We start from the raw sequence: 18,053 nt of genomic DNA, 5'->3' as shown, positions 1-18,053 counted from the left end.
CCCTTTAATTCAGTTTTGGGATACATTTAAAAGTGGATATTTCGGGACATGAGTCTTTTTCACAATAAGCCAATAATTGTACAGGTCAGTGGGGGTCTGAGTAGATTTGTTAGTTGATAAATTTGTGTGGTTAAAGCACCGAGGTGCTGTTTTAATGTTGTGGTTTATGTTGGCAGAAAAGATTATACTATTACGGTCTGTAATTATCTTGGAAAAATTGAACCAAACACATTCTTTAGGGGGTGGGAGGGTGTTGTTCCAAAGAGTGTCGCTTTAATCTGCGTTTATGTTGTAAAACTACTATGAATGTAACTAAATGTATGTATATAAAAGATGTACAGTTTTTTTTTTTTTTTTTTTTTTTTTGGATAAACTGAAGATCCTTCGGAATAACACTTTTGAAGGTGACTCCGGTTACCAGCCACTGTACAGCAGGGCACTTAATTCTGTGAGGTGGGAACTTGTTTGGGAAACGGTGAGAGCCCTTTTGTGAAACGCACACGTACTGTGCTGACCGTGTGCTCTAACGCGGAAGGATCTGGACCGGAAACCCGAGGCCTCGTTCACTACGAAGGACTGTAGGAACGCCTCTAATCTCATTTGTGTTGAACGGTACATTGCGTCGTATGGTCACGTAACACTTGCAGTTCACTGTAAATGCACCGGAGACTGGCTTGCTGACACAAATGTATTTTTCTATTTTGACTAGATGTACAATTTCTATCTTTTTTTTTTGTTAAAACTACAAGAAATACATTTCGTTTACACAGCAGTCCAAGGGCTCTTTTATCTGTGTGCGAAGAAGGCGTATTTGCTTCAGGAGGTACAGTACGGTGCACGTCATCTACTGTCCCTCGGTTCACCGGACCCGAAAACACGGCGGTGCGGAGGGTCCGCATCCCTCTCCTCCTCTTCCTTCACCCATAAGCAGGAGAGATTCTAAAATGAAACCCCACAATGTATGAAATGTACGGATCTACGGGAGCACGTGGCTCGCGCAAAGTTCTTTCTCTACGGAATACTGTTCCTTTATCCCTTTCAGCAAGTCGCCGAAAGATGCTCCTTTACCATCCCTTTACCGTCAGCTGTACTGTGTGTCTGAGCGGTGTTTCCGTTGACTATTTTCAGCAGAAAAGGGCGCATCTGTCTGTAATTCTAATACTAAAAGTTGCCAGAACTTTGTAGGAAAGTTTGTCTCGCAGGGCCCGATTTGACACGTCCCAAAACTATATGTAATCTGTTCTTAATTTCTGCTCTATTACCATCATCTACTTAAAAGTGCTTTAGAGAACCTGCGGGGCGGTTCACAGGGAAAGACTGGGGAACGGTTGCTCATCACGGAGCTCGGTGGGGTGCTGAAGGACAGCTCCGGGAGCGCGCAGCACGCCCCCGCCGCACGGCACTATCCAGCACGAGGCTGCGGTCGCGCACTTTACCCTGTTTACCCGCTTGGGCCCGTCGTCAGCGAGCAAAGGGGCGATCATGGAAAGCACGTGACGCGCACACGTGTTATGGACCTTAGAGCGCGCGTCACGTACCGGTCCGTCGTTTCCGATTTGTGGGGAAGGAAGGAAAGGTGCGAAAAACCCCTTTTTTGGGCGAAGCGGAGCCGAATTGCGGGGTGTGTTTGTGTGTGGGCGGAAATAAAAAAAAAAAAGGCGGGTTTTGAAAAGTGTCCCGGTGCTCTTCGGTACTTGGTGCAGTGTGTGTGTGTGTTTCGGAGGAGCAGCCAGCGAAAACGGAACACGTGCGGGGTCTCCCGGGTGCTGCCCCACCCCACCCCACCCCACCCCACCCCACCCCACCCCAGCCGTACCCTGCGTAGCGAAGCACTTGATGTGAGACTCCGGACGGGCCGTGTTCACGTGGCGAGCCCCGGGAGAGCGCGCTCCCGCCCAAAGCCGCCCGTCTGTCCTGCACCGACCGGGAAGCGTCGCGTCGCGTCGCACCGCACCGCATCGCACCGCACCGCGGAGAGACGCGCACATCGCGGTGCCGCATTTGCTCCCCCCGCGCCGGTCCTTCACATCTGTCCGCAGTGGCGCGGACATCATCATGTCGCACTTCGAGCGGCGCTGCAACAAAGAGGAGGACCTGCCCGTGTACCTGGCCCGACCTGGCAGCGCGAGCCAGAGCGCGAGCCAGAGCCCGCGGCAGAAGTCCTACGGCATGTTCTCGTCCGTGGAGGGAGCCTTCGAGAACAAGAGCATCGCGCTCGAGTCCTACTGCGCGCAGCGGAAGCGCAGCCGGAGCAGAGAGAACCTCGCGGACGGAGACTCGGGGGGGTCCGTGCTCAGCTGCCCCCCCAGCGACAGGCAGGGGGACAGGAGGACCCCCGGGCTCGAGATCGAACGGCCCTCAGGCGAGGAGTTTCTTCGGCGGGACGAGCGCGGCGGACAGGTGAGCCCCACGCCTCGCGCAGAAACCTCGTGACGTGCGTCCCGCGTGCGCCCCTGTCGTTTTCCAGCCACGTTTTTAGCGCAACCGAGAAGAAAAGAACGAAACGAAACAAAGCTGACGCGATTCCTTTCCCCGCGGTGCCCGTTTGGTGCCACGATCGCGGGTTTCGCGATTAGTAGGTCGGCGGTGTCTCGCGGGCACGGGCAGACCCCCCCCCCCGCTCGCCGCAGCCTGCGCTCCTTCTGGACAGCGCTGTCGATGGCCCCGTGCGGCACGCGGACCGACTACCTGCACGTGAGTACCGGACGGTCACCGGGTGGAAACGCGATTAATTATCGGAAGTTTCCCGTTTGTTTGTCGTCGCGCTACGAAACAGTCCGACGCGACGGCTAACGCAGCGAATGCGGCCGCGTACCGCTACTCTGGACCGTCTGGGGTCCCGGGTTCGAACGAGTCCCCGCCTTTGAGGCTTTGAATGAGGGAGGTTCTCACCCAGCAGGCACCGGCTGACGCTGAGGTTGAGTACCATGGTGCGCGGAGGGGTAAACGTTAACTAGGAGTGTAAGTGCACGTGGGCACTATTATTAGTCTGTTAGCGATGAAGGTGAGCGATGAAACCTGCGCGATTTACAGAACAGCATAGGGCAGTAGAGTATATATACATAGAGTACAGAGTACATAGTACAGCGCGGGGGGGGCGGCTGTCTTTCGCTCTCTCTCTCTCTCTCTCTCTCTCTTCCCGTTCCACGGTCGAGGACTTCGTTCCTCACACGAGTCGGACGGAACATTGAGGGAAAGAAAGTTCGCGAATCGGGGCCGTTCTGCCGGTGACAGTGAGTGTCGGCAGGCGGAGGTGTTACCAGGGTACGGCACGGAGAGGGCGCTGCCATCCCATCCGCATCGCCACCGCGCAGACACATGCGCGCGCGCACACACGCGCACACACACACTCTCGTCTCGTCATCCGCTGCGCCCGAGCGGCCCGCACCGCGACGCGCCCGACTCCTCCGCACAAGCGACGCAAAAAGACAGTGAGGTAAATAATTGTAGTAGGTCGCGCGAGAATCATGTCCGGCGCTGGATACCAGGGTAAGAAGAGCATCCCGCATCTCACGGTAAGAAGGACGGGGTTGCGGTTGGTTGTGGAGCTCGACCCGTTTTTTTTTTTTTTTTTTTTTTTTGTCGTTCGTGGCTGCGCTGTCGGTCGCGACCCTGCGCCGCCGCTCTTCCTGCGGACGCGAAACGGACGCGAATCGGACCCGAAGGAGCCCCTTTTCGGCCCATTAACGCGCGCCACCATGGCGGCGGAGCCGTTTTCATGATGATCTCGCGCCCGGTTTGTCGGTGCGGCGGGAAGAGGCGCGCGCCCTAACCCGGCCTGCGTGACTGAAGCCCTTTTCTTTTGTGTCTCGTCCTGAAATGTCCCGAGTGTTGATCGGTGACACCAGAAGGACATGATGATGTCGCACATGTTTCCCGACGAGTCGCTGCGTTGGTGGGGGGGCGAGAGAGTAGGGCGCGCGACGAGGATTAGGGCAGCGCGAGGCGCTCGGCGGAAGCCGCACAAAGAGCACATTTTGTGTCGCTGTTCGCGCGCCTGTTTTTGTGTGTGTGCGCGCGCGCGCGTCTGCAGGAGCGGGACGGACGGACAGACAGACGGGGAGGAAGGGCTGACTGAGAAACACACACACACACACACACACACACACACAAATCCTTACACACACTGACTCTCTTGAACACACGCGGGATGGATCATCATGTCGGAGTCCCGCCGCCAACGCCCTTCTTTATCTCTCGGACACACACAGACACACACGCACCGCCTCAGTGGAAAAGCTAAGTGCGCATTAAGTTAGGATTTTAGGTTAGCGAAATTTCTGTAATTATATCTGCATTAATTCGACATGGATTATCAGATGTGCTGTACTGCACCGTAACCGTAACCCCAACCCTAATCAATGAATGCCATGGCTGTCGGCGAGGTGTCTTTCTGAGCGCGTCGCCCCAATGCCTTCCTACCTTCCTGCCTTCCTTCCTTCCTTCCTTCCTTCCTGCCTTCCTTCCTGCCTGCCTTCCTGCCTGCCTTCCTTCCTTCCTTCCTGCCTGCCTTCCTTCCTGCTTTCCTTCCTGCTTTCCTTCCTGTCTTCCTTCCTGCCTTCCTGCCTGCCTTCCTGCCTTTCTTCCTGCCTGCCTTCCTTCCTTCGCCGGACATGGACACGACTTGGCGGAGACACATGATGATGATTTACGTTCACGTTGTCCGCCGTTCACTTCGTCCCCAGTACGACGCACGCAAACGGCCTTTGCGATCGGTTCCTTCCTCAAGCTCGACGCACCCCGTTACGGACTGCGTGGGTTGTGTCGAAATACACGGCGCCGTGTGCGGGAGACCGGCTTGGGGGGTTTTGGCGAGACCGCCAAACGTCGGAAACGTCTTCGAAACGTGCGCTTCTTTGCGGCCGCGGCTCGTCGTCGAAAACGCGACTGCCGCGCGTCTCCGATGCACCGCGGTACAGGATCGCCGAAGAAGGACGCTAAACTCGCACCTCGACGCGCGAAAGGGACGCAGCGGCGTTGAGGTTCGCGGGGGTCCTGCTTCGTGATAATGGTGCCGGTTGCCGTCAGCGAGCGACTTCTGCATTTCTCCATTTCCCGTCTCTGCACTTGTTTTTCATTTATGCCGTTTATTCCTGCCGGCTTTCCAGTTATTTACTGCTGAACATCCATTGCCACGGCTCACGTGCGGCGCGGTACCGGCTAGCCCATGTAAGCAACGCACGGATAAACGAAGGCTAAGCTGGGGACCCAGAGCCGGGGCTGTGTCTCTCGGCCTTATTTCGCGGGCTGTCCGAGGAGCCGAAACGCGTGCGAGCCCAGACTAGCGCTACAACGTAGCGTCTCTTGCTACACGGATGAGCTTTTTGTACTAATCCTGCCGCTGGACTCCTTGGGGACTACGAGTTCAGGTTTTCGCTTCATTCGGTCCCTTTCCCGTTGACTGGCCCTCGCATTTGCTGAACCCTCCCCGCGACGGGAGCTGCGAGTCGCCGCCTGCCGCCGTATGGCGGATCGGGGCCACGACTGTTACTTTGGCTCCCCAAGTCTTGTCTGAAAGCGCCGGCGTGTGTCGGATGCTCTCGGCACTCTTCACCGGAGCTGCTGCGCCCCTACGGAAGAAATGTTAGCTCGAGGACACGCGTCGCTCTGCCTGTCCCGGCGTCGTCTCCATCCCTGCCCGGTGACCAGCGTCCTTCCAAGTGCCCCCCCCACACACATGCGCGCGCACACCTTGCTGGTCCTTATTCTAGCCTATTTTGGTGTTTAAGGGCCTGCAGAGCATCGCTATGAGGTTCTCCGACACACGGTGCGTCACACGCGACGTCGTGGAATCGCTGCGGCTGCGCTCGTCGTACGGTCAGAGTTGACGTCGCGACGCTGCGGTTGAGCGGCGCCCGCTCCGCGTCGACGCCTCGCATCTCCAGGCTTCCGCCGCGCTGCAAGGCATCTGCTGTTGGGAGGAGGGAGCCTCAAACCTACTGCTCTTGTCTCCGGCTGTCGAGGGACGCAGCTGGGACGAGAGCACAAGCGCAAGCTTGTCTTCGGGGTCGTGCTGCCACCGGCTGTGATGATGTCACTCTGACGCTGGCAGAGAATGGATGCGCGCGCCGGTCCGTGTAGAACCGTGGTGCCTGTGTGGCGATGGGCGATACCAGTGAAAGACGGCAGTCGCGTGTGGCGCCTCGCTGGCTCCCCTCATATGTTTTCTTTTCTTTTTCTTTTTTTTCTAACCGTTTCTCTGCCGGCTGCCGTTCCGCTTCTCGGCTTGCGTTTCTTGGCCCGCTTGAGATGCACCGTTACCACAGTAATACCGCAGTAAGTGGTCATTGTTACCTGCGCTAGCGGAAGGGCTCCAAACACGGTAATTCCGTGTGCTTTGTGTGCCGTTTTCATGTGACTGCACTCGTGTCTTCCACACGCAACGGGCTGCGCTGTGTTGGACCCCCTGCCCTTCCACTTTCCCACCAGCGGCGGCGGTCCTTTCGTGACCGTGGCTGCGGTCCTTGGCGGTCATTTGGGACACTGACGAAGTGATCCGGTGCCGGTCGCCACTGGCGTGAGCAGAGCGGCACGCTGGAGCGGAGCGGAAACTTTGCTTTCTGCCAGTTACTGAAGGACCGTTTGGCATTTGTTGCTCTTCTTCGGACACTAAAAAAATATCGGAGGACCGAGTGCGAACGGCCGCGGTTCCTGCTGTTCCTCCTCTCCGTGGCTTTCACAGACACTTCCTCCCTCGTGGCCTTCCTTAGGACTCCAGCGTGCCTGGACAGAGAAGGGCCTAGTGCCGTCGTTACCGTGGAAACGCCTGCCATACCCTTGTCTGCTGCAGAGCCTCAGCTCGCCGTGATTGGACGAGGCTCGGCGCCTTCGTGACGCGCGGCCGCAGCGGAGGGGGCGACGTGGGCCTGCATTGTTCCCTAGCAGAGGGGCGCCTGGGTTGCAGGGGGTGCGGACTGGCTGCCTGGGTTACCTACGGCTGCAGTGGCATGTGCTGCATGGTGCCGGTGATTTTTTGGCCTTCTGGCAGCATTATGGGTAACGTGCTTCTACGCAGGGTACGCGGCACGAAATAATAACGACGAGTTGGCAGACGGGAGAAGGACATGGGTACCGTTCCCAGTGGAAAAAGGGTTAGTCTGTCTCTAAGCGAGAGACTCTTCTTCTGTGACAGTAGCCCACCATCCAGTGGCATAGAACGGAGAGCACGGAGGGTGCGGGGTGCCACGACACACCCCCAGCTGACCCACTTATAGTGTGTGACCTCGCCCTCGCCGACGCTGGACGACACGCCTCCACAGATGCATCGTAGCGCACGGCCTTGGGCTCGCACCGCGGTAACTGAGATCAGAGGGGTGCTGTCTGTCAGCTGCGGTTTCCTGAAAGAGAGGGGCTTGGTGTGGCTGAGTACATTTACACTACTTCATTAAAGAGACACTTTCCTTCAGAGTGACTTGCAGTGAGCTCTATGTGGTGTTATCAGCCCACACACCTTATTCACTGCGGTAACTTACACTGCTAGATACACTACTTACAATGGGTCACTCATCCATACATCAGTGGAACACACACGCACTCTCTGTGTCACTGACTTAGAGTTACCAATTCCGGATGGATTTCACTGGCCTGCATTTGGACTGTGGGCAGAAACCAGAGCACCCAGAGGAAACGGACATGGGGAGAACATGCAAATGCCACACAGACTGAGCGGAGCTTGAAGCCACACCCTCAGTGAGGCCGGTGCTGGGAGGACAAGGTAGTTTAATAACCCTAAACGGGGGCAGCAGTGCGTTTCTTCGTTAGTGTCCTCTTTACTACAGTACATGTGTTCTGTTGGTAAGAACACACTTTTACTGCAGTTTTACTGCGATTTCAGCTCTGTCACAGATCTCCTCCGCCTGTGCCACGATGGCCGACGCCCAGCGCTGAGTAGTTTCCCATCTCCAGTAACTTGTCGGACGTCTTTTCTTGCTTCGTTTGCTCTTTAGTTGTGTGTGTGTGTGTGTGTGTGTGTGTGTGTGTGTGTGTGTGTGTGCGCGTGTGGGCGTGTGGGCACAAGTGTGCGTCTCTGCGTCTCACTGCCCTTCCACCTTGTTCCCCAGAGTGACCGCCTGCTTATCAAGGGAGGCAGGGTCGTCAACGATGACCTGTCCTTCTTCGCTGACATCTACCTGGAGGATGGGGTGATAAAGTAAGTGTGCAGCCATCTGGTCTGCTCAAGTTTGGTGTCACATGCATGATGCCCACCGCCCTGAAGAGCCAGACCCCCTTTGGGGAGGGTACTGTTTCACAGTCCGGTGGATATATATATGTTTGCTCAAGTACTCATTGTTATGTAGCTTCTCTGCACCCGAGGGCGTCTCCCAGGTTTAGAATCGGGGCCTTTAGAAAAATGTATAGTGATGTAACCATGGCAACCGTTTCCCTTGAACTTGTGTCTGAACAGTGATTGTCCTGTTACCAAATAACATGTATTCCTGCATCAAAAGTGGACAATTGGCAGCGTGTGCAGTTTTACCTGAGCTTTATCTTCAGCTTACACAGTATGTAGAGTTTTACCTGAAAGTACGAGGCCTGAATGCCACTGTGTTTTGAGGAAGTAAGGAGAGCTTTAGAAGAAAAAACCGCTGACGACGTTGCGTTCCGGAGTCGGGGTCTGAACCGTGCGGCGTCGGCATGCCGGTGCGTGCCGTCACCGGAGCGCAGTGTACCATAATGCTGGACACTAATGACTCTGGGATATGTGTGTGTCACTGAGGAAGCGCTAAACACGGAATTTGAGCGCCGCTATGTTTGTAAATGTGAACGCGCGTAAAGGTGTCCTGTGACAATTTCTCCCTTTGCAGGCAGCTTGGTGAAAACCTCATTGTCCCTGGTGGGGTGAAGATAATCGAGGCTAATGGACGCATGGTGATACCAGGGGGCATTGATGTCAACACCTGTCTACAAAAGCCTTATCTGGGCACCCAGACCGTGGACGACTTCTTCCAGGGTACCAAGGCCGCGCTGGCTGGGGGCACCACCATGATCGGTGAGTTGTATCGTCCGAGAAACAGCCTTGAATGGTAATGCTGGTGTTCAGTCCACTGCGTTTGGCTCATCTCCTGTCATCAGCATCATTGCAGACCGAATTGCTGAATTATATGTCTTTCTCATTGTGTCTGGTAAAAAGCACTTCTGCTGCAGTTTTTCTCACCGTATACGAGTGAGATATGTTGCCGGAGCACGAGCAGCGGTGCTGAAGTAACTGCGTAGAACCCGTTGACGTTCACTGAATATCCACGGAGGACAGGAACCTTCCTCTGAGGTTTCGCTGGGAGCTTCCTGTCACCGTGGAGGGAATTTAGGCCACCGTTCCTTACAGAGATGCTTCAAATCGGTTATGCTAGTAGATTTTCGAGCACAAACTACTCATTTCACTGCTGAAGTCTGGACTTTGACTAGGCCACTCCAGAACTTTTCAGGCATTGCTTTTCTGTTTTGGATCATTGTCTTGCTGCACAACTCAAATAAGCTCCAGCTTCAGCTCACGGACAGATGGGCACACATTTTCCGGAACAAAACTGAGCTCGCGAGTTCCTTCAGTTACGACAAATCACCCAGGTCCCGAGACAGCAAAGTATCCCCACAGCATCACACTACCACCACCACGTTTGACTCTTGATGTGATGTACTTACTGCGTAATGCTGAGTTTGCTTTATACCAGATATCATGAGATCCACCTCATCTAGAAAGTTTCACTTTTGTCTCATCTGTCCATTGAACATTGTCCCAAGAGGCTTGAGGACCATCTATGTGCTTCTTGGCAAATGACAGATGAGCATTTATGTTCTTCTTGGCTAGCTGTGGTTTCCCTGTTGCTGTTCTCCCATGAAGCCCTTTCTTGCCTTAGCTGAGGCAGGAGAAACCTGCAGTTTTTTGCATGTTCATAGGACTCTGTTACTTCCTGGCAGCAAATGACTCGTGTGTGTGTATGTGTTTCTGTATGTGGTACAGAGGCGTTCAAACCTGAGACGCACAGCAGGAAAAGTCCTGACCCTCCCAATGGACGCTGTGACATTGAGTTCATGTTGACAGTGCTGGCTGTGTTCGGTGTCCCTTCCGTTGGGTGTATTAAAGTGGGGGACAGTGTTACTTTTCCACACTGTGCCAGTAGGTGTTGGATAACTTTGTTTATTACAAAAAAAAGTAAACAAATGTGTTATTTGTTCTCTCAGATGCCCTTAACCTAATATTACATTTTGATGGAAGACTTGAAACGCTCAGTGTGAAACATTTGCAGCAATCAGGTCGGCGCCAAATACTTTCACATGGAACACTGTTTTTTAACCAGAAACGTTCCTAGAATGGAGAACTTGTTTCATGCATGTAAATGAGATGTGGAACCTGTGAAACGTTGGTCGCAAGTGCTGTACGCTCTGTAGACACCATGATGAGGAGAGCCTGAGATCGCCGTGTCCTCACGGTTCGGTCTCTTCTCCCAGTTGACCATGTGACCCCCCAGCCTGGTGCCAGCCTGCTGCAAGCCTTTGAGAAGTGGCAAGAGGCGGCGGACAAGAAGTCGTGTTGTGACTACTCCCTCCACGTGGACATCCCGCACTGGCATGAGGGTGTCAAGGAGGAGCTGGAAGTGCTGGTGCAGGAGAAAGGTGAGCTGGGAACGTTAGTCCACCGTACAGGTTCACATCCCGCACAAAAGAGCACGTCAAACAGGTGAGGTTAGAAGACACGAGACGGTGGCGGCGGGACACCCCTGCCTGAAGAGTACATTGTGTGAATCATGGTGTCTGTCACCAGCTGAAGGTGGGCATTGCATGGCAGGACGTATTTTTCTCTTTTGTAGGTGCTTTCCAACGCTAATGCGGTGCATGTTTTACACTGGTGTCTGGCGTGGTGTTTTCCGGTTAGCTGCCCCACCCCCCCAGTCCTCAGGTCTTTCACAAAGTCAGATACCCATCAGAGCTGGGAAGCACAGAGCTCTGGACATGGGTGGAAGCTGGTTTATTCAATGGAAGCTTTGTTGGGCTCCTCTCAGGGGTCACTAATAGCTGCTGAACCATTCATTAAATTGACTGATAGACTTGAATTACCAACATTGCCTTAAAATGGAGATGGAGAGATGGAGCAAAAAGAGCAAAAAAAAAAAAAAAAGATGAACTAAATTCCAGTGTTCTTTATCTGGTCAATAAATTCCCAGCAGTTCTCTGACGGCGACCTTTCTGCGCACAGGAATCAACTCCTTCCAGGTGTACATGGCTTACAAGGACCTCTACCAGATGACAGACACTCAGGTAAGGAGCACGTTGCGGAATGCCGTAGCAGGGAGCTGACCGTGCACAGTGAGCAGAGGTGCCAGGTGATGTAGCGCCGCATGTTTACTTTACGCCGAGCACAACTGCACTTCGCTGTAGGATTTGAGGTCAGGATGACGGTTAAAGAGGCAGCGACACCATGAGCTATAGAATGTGCCAGAACCACGGAGCGATGAGATCGGTAAAGTCCATCAGCTCTCTTTCCCTCTGTTCGGGGGCAGAGTCAGGTGTGGCCGATTGTCTGAATTAACCAGTTATTTCTGATCATTTTTATGGGCACACTTACAGTAACTAGTGATTAAAGACAAATCTTATACTTAATAAAAAATATTGCAACACCAGGGACCAGCTGTAAACACTGTGGAATGAATCCAGTGTCAGTACCAGCTGATGGCTTGGTGTGAACCATCAGGTCACTTTGGCTGAACATACAGAAGTTGTGTGTGTGTGTGTGTGTGTGTGTGTGTGTGTGTGTGTGTATTTCACAAGTCTAAGTGGAAACGTCTCATTTTACTGGCACAGCAGGCTTCGCACATTGAAATTATAGAGTTGCACGGAAGACACGAACATGTGCCCCGGAACATTAAAAAGCCTCATCTGAATCACAAGAACTTGATACTTTTTCACCTTCACTCACCAGCATTTTTGCACTGATTAATTGTTTGAAATTTCAGCGCTTTCACTCGAGTATTGTTTTCGACTACTTGTCCCTTGTACCTCTGCTTGTGTCACCTGGTTCTCGATGAAACCCCTAGTGAAGGTGTCTTGCACAAAGAACACACTCGCTCACTTCACACTTTACATACAGCAGTAAAGAGACACAAAAGTTGCCGCCGTGAGTCCGTTCTTTGCGATGTGTGTATGCTGTATGTATCCGCTGGGACGCGTCGCACGAAGGAGTTTAACCGTGTTCCCCAGTCCCACTGAGATGTTCCGTACTCATGAAAGCTCAAGCGCTGCCACCCCACGCTGCTCTCCCTGCTGCCCCACAGCTGTACGAGGCCTTCTCTTTCCTCAAGGAGCTCGGCGCGGTGGTGCTGGTCCACGCGGAGAACGGCGACCTCATCGCTCAGGTGAGAGCCCCTGCGGATGGACTTGTGGACCTGTCTCCACAGCGGTTAAAGGAAACTTTTACTTTGTGTAAATGTAAACTGGAAATGCACGCCGAACACACCGAACGCACCGATGGGCCTCTGTGCTCTCGGTTGGTGCCGCACTCTGTCTGTATCGGCAGTCATAACAAAAGTGAAATTTAGATGCCGGAAAAAAACGTAGTCCCTGCTGCACCGCTAGCGGTCCAACGTATGGCAGCAGAGGGCACCAGTCCCCGGTCACTTCCCTTGGACCGTGGTTTTTATGGTACACCTGCTGACCGGAGCCACACCACATTCTTGAAGTCTGGATAATAATTGTTCAAACGATGAGTGTCCATATAGCAGAGGATAGAAGTACGGAGAGTTACAGTATTGTGGGGCCGCAGGCAATATTATGACTCCTGTGGACAACTAGGGTCCTTCAGCGAAAGTGCCTTGTAGATAAAAGGCTGAGTAATAAAACCATGATGTTTACGTGAGTACAAAACAATTATAAAACACACACACAACAATGTCCAGCTAGCGTTAGTTTGATTAGTTTTTTTTTTTCATGTTATTCAGGAGCAGAGCAAGATCCTTGGCATGGGAATCACTGGGCCTGAGGGTCATGCGCTGAGTCGACCCGAGGAGGTAAACGTACATCATTTACCATCCAGTTATTGTGAAGGTGTCACGTAAAAGAATGGATAGCGGATGAGTTCCACGATGTATTTCACGCTGCGATGCTGCATAATGTCAGACGACCCGCCCCGCCCCGCCCCGCCCCGCCAGGCACCCCGAACGCCCCTCCCACTCTGGAGATGTATGCTGAGGCTGCTGTGCTCACGGGTCCTCTCTCAACAGCTGGAGGCTGAAGCTGTGTTCCGTGCCATCACTCTGGGCAACCGGGTCAACTGTCCCGTCTACATCACCAAAGTGATGAGCAAGAGTGCGGCCGACATCGTGGCCCTGTCCAGGAAGAAAGGTGAGCGAGGCGGCTGTCTCTCTCTGTCTGTCTTTATTAAATAGTCCTGTCTTGCCTCTGGGAAATTAGTTAGGGCTTGTGTCTCATTATTACCGCACTCCATGGCAAACAGACATCAGCGAATTGATGTACCCCTAACAGTGAGAATCGGTACCTCTCTAACGAACCCATCGGACAACGTGGCTTCTGTTCTGTCCTCATCCTGAACCCTGAACCCTCACCCTGGTGTCGCTCGCGGTGAGGTCTACGACCCGTCAGACATTTGCAGCACTGCGGGTGAAATGAGGTGAACGTCAACCCCTGCGGGTGTGCTGTGTTGCCAGGTGAAGCAGGACTTTGTGTACACCATGTGTTCCCCTCCCTTGAGCTCATGTAGGTGTCACGTGTTGAAAACACGGCGCAAGTACAGCGGCTCCTCCTATAGAACATTTTTATTGACTTTCAGCTACTGGTAGTCCCCGACTTAGTTGAGACTAAGAGTTGGTTCGGTACTCGAAAATTAAGTGGTGAATGAGAACACGGTGTCTCCGCAACCTCCAGCTCAGGTCCGACTGTCGACCGGTTCATCTGAAAAACGTGTAGCATTTGTCATTTTGCTGTTGGATCGCCATCGCTCTTAGTAAGTGGAATTCAACCTGTCCCGCACAATTACATCGTTCGGATGCTCAGTACTGCCCCCTGTTGGCTGTGTTTGTGCAGTGCGGCTCACATTTACTCCACAAAAAACCTGAAATTTTAGAAAACGGATAAGTGAAACATTTTCCAGTTAATTGTATCTTCTAAAAACCTGTAACTTGAACCTTCATGACCCAAGAAGCTAGAGTATGAAATCGTGGCTTTCTCTGAAAATTTCACACACTTGACATTAACAGACGTCATCGTCACTGTACCCTTGCAGAAGAACGTTCCGAATGGAAATTGCTGGAGCCGACTGTTCTTTCACTCAGATTTTATCAGGAACCGGAGCCTTGGAAAAAGGGAGCAGCAGTAAACCAGAATGCTGTCCTGTGTCTGATTCAGGGTCGGTCGTGTTCGGGGAACCCATCACCGCAAGCTTGGCAACGGATGGAACGCACTACTGGAGCAAGAACTGGGCCAAGGCTGCAGCGTTCGTCATGTCCCCGCCGCTGAGCCCTGACCCCACGACACCGGACCACCTCAACTCCCTGCTGGCCTGGTACGTGTCAGACCGGCAGGTCTTAGGGACTACTCACGAACTCGCGTTGACCGTACACGTGAGAAGGGGTTTACAGTTTTGAGTGCAATATGGAAACGGTCCTCTTCTGCCAACTAACTAATGTTTCAAAGCAGAAGACAAAATAGGAAAACAAGGTAAATGTTCTTAGTGATTCACAACCACAAATGATTGTGTTTATGCATTGTGAAAAAGTGGTTCAGTTAGTCAAGAGCTGAGCTGAGAGGCAGCAGCATGTTCCGGTGTAAAGATGACGAGAACCTGCAGACGGGTGTACGCCTGCTCGTCGTGCAACGTGTGGAGGGATGATGGCCACATTTTGACACCCGCACTTCTCGGGGATGTTTCTTACCGTCCATTGAGCAATGAGACGTCTGCCCGTAATTTGTCAGCACCCAGATTTGTGGGTCAACAGCTAATCTATATTTCACGCTGTTCTTCATACCTCTTGAAGCCGCATTCACCTGAAACCTGTGAGTGTCCGCTGGAGGACAAAGGGCGCCGACGCTGAACACGGCTCCACATTTTCTTCGGATACTGTACTCGTTGCACCTCGGTCTTTCGGCTGGAGACGCAGCGAGAGAGCAGGGAGCATGCCGAGGAGCTTGGGGAGCAATTTAGCATTTACATTTATTTATTCAGCTCATGTTTTTCTCCAAAGGGACTTACTACGTTAATGTACTTACAATTATTTCCGCATTTATACTGCTGGGTAAATTTATGGGAGCGATTTAGGGTAAGTACCTTGCTCATGGGTAATAGCAGGTTACCGACAGCGAGCCTCATCTGTCCCGTTTGTAATGCAAAGGGATCAAACACCTGGCCATCAAAACTGCCCCAGCAAGACCACTGGGAGCAGCCAGGGCAGCAGTGCGTCGTATTGCGACCGTCTCCGTTCTCAAGAGTGCGTCAAGACATCTTTTGGGCTCTGCTCGTGGAGGGAGGGGGGACTGCTGTGGGTCGAGCGTTACCGTGAATTTTGCGTACAGCGGTTGTAACGCTGCACCTGGTTATTCTGTGCAGTGGAGACCTGCAGGTGGTGGGCAGTGCCCACTGTGCCTACAGCACTTCCCAGAAGGCCATTGGAAAGGACAACTTTACCCTGATCCCTGAGGGAACCAATGGCGTGGAGGAGCGCATGTCCTTCGTGTGGGACAAGGCCGTGGTGAGTGACTCGTGCAGGATGGGCGATGGATGATCGACGTAGACGCCAGTAAGTGTGTTTGGGGCCACTGAGTGTGTGTTCCGTCTTCAGGCTGTGGGCAAGATGGACGAGAACCAGTTTGTGGCTGTGAGCAGCACCAACGCTGCCAAAATCTTCAACCTCTATCCCAGGAAGGGCAGGATAGCGGTGGGCTCCGATGGGGACATCGTCATCTGGGACCCCGATAAAATGAAGACCATCACAGCCAAGACGCAGCAGTCGGTGAGGCTGCAGGGTGCGTGGGGGGACGGGTGTTAGCACAAAGAGCTCACAAAGGCTCTAATTAAGTTCCTTCCACTCTGCAATCCCAACAGGCTGTTGAGTACAACATTTTTGAAGGCATGGAGTGCCGAGGGGGCCCCCTGGTAGTCATCAGCCAAGGGAAAATCGTCTACGAGGATGGGAAGCTGCATGTCCAGCAGGGGGTAGGACGCTTCATTCCACGCAAGCCTTTTGCCGACTACATCTACCAGCGCATCACGATGAGGAGCAAGGTGAGCAGCCGTAGCCCGAAGTCCCGCAGGGCCTCTTATGCTCGCTGCTTTGGGGGACAGCGGTCATCCCCATCAGCTCCATCAGTCGAGCAGCGTGGGGCCAAAGTAGCTCCGTTAAGAGGTGAATGCAGAGACAAATGATCTTGAGGAACATCACGTAACTTCTCGGTGGTTTTCAAGTCAGCTCGCATACTGTATCGGCCAAGGTCTGCAGAAGCGGGAGGAGAGCCTTCCTGTGCGCATCCCACCAACGTTCTGCCATGTGCTGAAATCAGGCTCTTGGGCAAGTCGGGGTATCATGGTTCACGCTGATGTGCTTTCCTCGCTCATGCAAAGTGTACACGGAGTCGATCCAGCATGATCCCTCCCCCCATACAGTTTGGACTTGAAGAGGCGTTGTCGTGTTATAACACGATACCATTTCCTGTGCCCGGGGCAAAGACCCCCAGCGGTGTGCAGCTGGAACTTACGGCCTCGCTTGCGTCCGCAGACGATGGCGGCCCGCGGCGTCTCTCGGGGCATGTATGACGGCCCCGTGTACGACATCCCCGCCACCCCCAAGTACGTGACCCCCGCGCCGTCCACCAAGACCTCGCCGGCCAAGAACCAGCCCCCGCCCATTCGGAACCTGCATCAGTCCAACTTCAGCCTGTCAGGTAGAGAAGGTGTCGCTGGGCTGCGGGCATCTCACAGCATGACAGCGCGTCGCCACCCGGAGAGACACCACACTCCCGTTCCCCGTTCCACTCCCCACCCCCCTATGCATTAAATGTCCACTAATATGTGTGTTCGGCGGTGACTGTCCTCTGTGGAAGGGTTCGAGTGTGAGGGAGGGGTGCCGTTTCCGCTCATCCCTTGGTGCCATGTGACACGGGACGTGAGAGAGTAGTGCTTCGTTTCACATACGTAAGAGAGAGAGCTGCAGGCCAAACCGCCCCCCCCAGAGAGCGCTGTCTGTGCTGGGCAGATCGGCCGTATTTATCCTGCTTCCCTTCCAAAGCAAGGCAAATTAAGGGGGCACTTTTGCTTTTTTCAGTTGCACCAACTACTCTCTTCGCTCTGTTGATACTCTGCTGAGTAAAGGGATTTTCTCTACATCAGAGGAAAGACCTGCTTTGTCATCATGTTGTTCTCTGACTGAAAGCACTGAGCAAACTGCCTTCGTGTTCGACTGCTGCCGTCCTGGTCCTCCTGTCCTAGGGCAGCGCCCCACACGTCCCAGCAGAATCGTGACGGCTGGTTGAACGTGACTCTGCTGGAAAACGAGCGCAATTACTCACCCTCGGTGTCACATGCTACCAAGAGACGAGCCCAGTGACAGGTGCACCCTGCTTTCCTTTGTTTGGAGGGCTGCGGGCCGGGCCACGGTGCCGTTGTATTGATCTGGACCCTCACGCTCCTTGAGCGCCAGCATGACTTGGGGGACAAGGTTACCAGGATTTACACTGTGTGTACTTGTGTTGACACTGATGCTTCCTGCCATCCTGCCCCTGACCTCACCTGCATCGTCTTATATATTTCCAGGGCCGGACTCTCAGCAGTCGGAGGGTAACACAAATACAAGCAAACATTACAAGCACACAGCAGCTATAGGTTTGTGGGGTTAACGCCTAATGCTTTCATGTGTGGTGGTGGTGGTGGTGATGATGATGATGATGGTGGTGGTGGTAACGACTGAAGTACCCGCAGGGGCTGTTAAAGTTCCTCAAACCAGACAAGTTAGTTTTCGTGAACAAGTTAGAGCTGCAGGGAGGAAGGGAGGGAGAGGGGAAAAAAGGGTCGAGGTCCTTCCCCAATGTGGCTTCTTAATATTCAGTTAGTGAGCAGCGCA

At 53.4% G+C, this 18,053-nt stretch overlaps 1 protein-coding gene across 5 annotated transcripts in view; it reads left to right on the top strand.

The window, feature by feature from the left end:
- The first annotated feature begins 1,826 nt into the window (after positions 1–1,826).
- crmp1 (collapsin response mediator protein 1) overlaps positions 1,827–18,053 on the top strand; it is a 17,740-nt gene continuing 1,513 nt past the window's right edge. Inside the window, exons 1-14 of one of the 5 annotated variants that reach the window (XM_029256192.1) lie at positions 1,827–2,400; positions 8,061–8,149; positions 8,805–8,989; positions 10,444–10,608; positions 11,189–11,250; positions 12,264–12,344; positions 12,927–12,995; positions 13,209–13,329; positions 14,350–14,506; positions 15,548–15,689; positions 15,780–15,950; positions 16,043–16,222; positions 16,713–16,878; positions 17,747–17,815. In XM_029256192.1, the coding sequence (XP_029112025.1) occupies positions 2,056–2,400; positions 8,061–8,149; positions 8,805–8,989; positions 10,444–10,608; positions 11,189–11,250; positions 12,264–12,344; positions 12,927–12,995; positions 13,209–13,329; positions 14,350–14,506; positions 15,548–15,689; positions 15,780–15,950; positions 16,043–16,222; positions 16,713–16,878; positions 17,747–17,815 (2,002 nt within the window). In that variant the 5' untranslated portion in view covers positions 1,827–2,055. Of the gene's footprint in view, positions 2,401–2,637; positions 2,695–3,355; positions 3,516–8,060; positions 8,150–8,804; positions 8,990–10,443; positions 10,609–11,188; positions 11,251–12,263; positions 12,345–12,926; positions 12,996–13,208; positions 13,330–14,349; positions 14,507–15,547; positions 15,690–15,779; positions 15,951–16,042; positions 16,223–16,712; positions 16,879–17,746; positions 17,816–18,053 lie in introns of those variants that run through there. The other 4 variants (XM_018735407.2, XM_018735406.2, XM_029256193.1 and 1 more) reach the window with 4 other exon arrangements.

This window comes from Scleropages formosus, chromosome 11 (genome assembly GCF_900964775.1).
Source record: "Scleropages formosus chromosome 11, fSclFor1.1, whole genome shotgun sequence".
NCBI classification, from domain to species: Eukaryota; Metazoa; Chordata; class Actinopteri; order Osteoglossiformes; family Osteoglossidae; genus Scleropages; species Scleropages formosus.
Note: the sequence above shows the minus strand (reverse complement) of the source record. Positions and strands in the feature narration are given on the sequence as shown.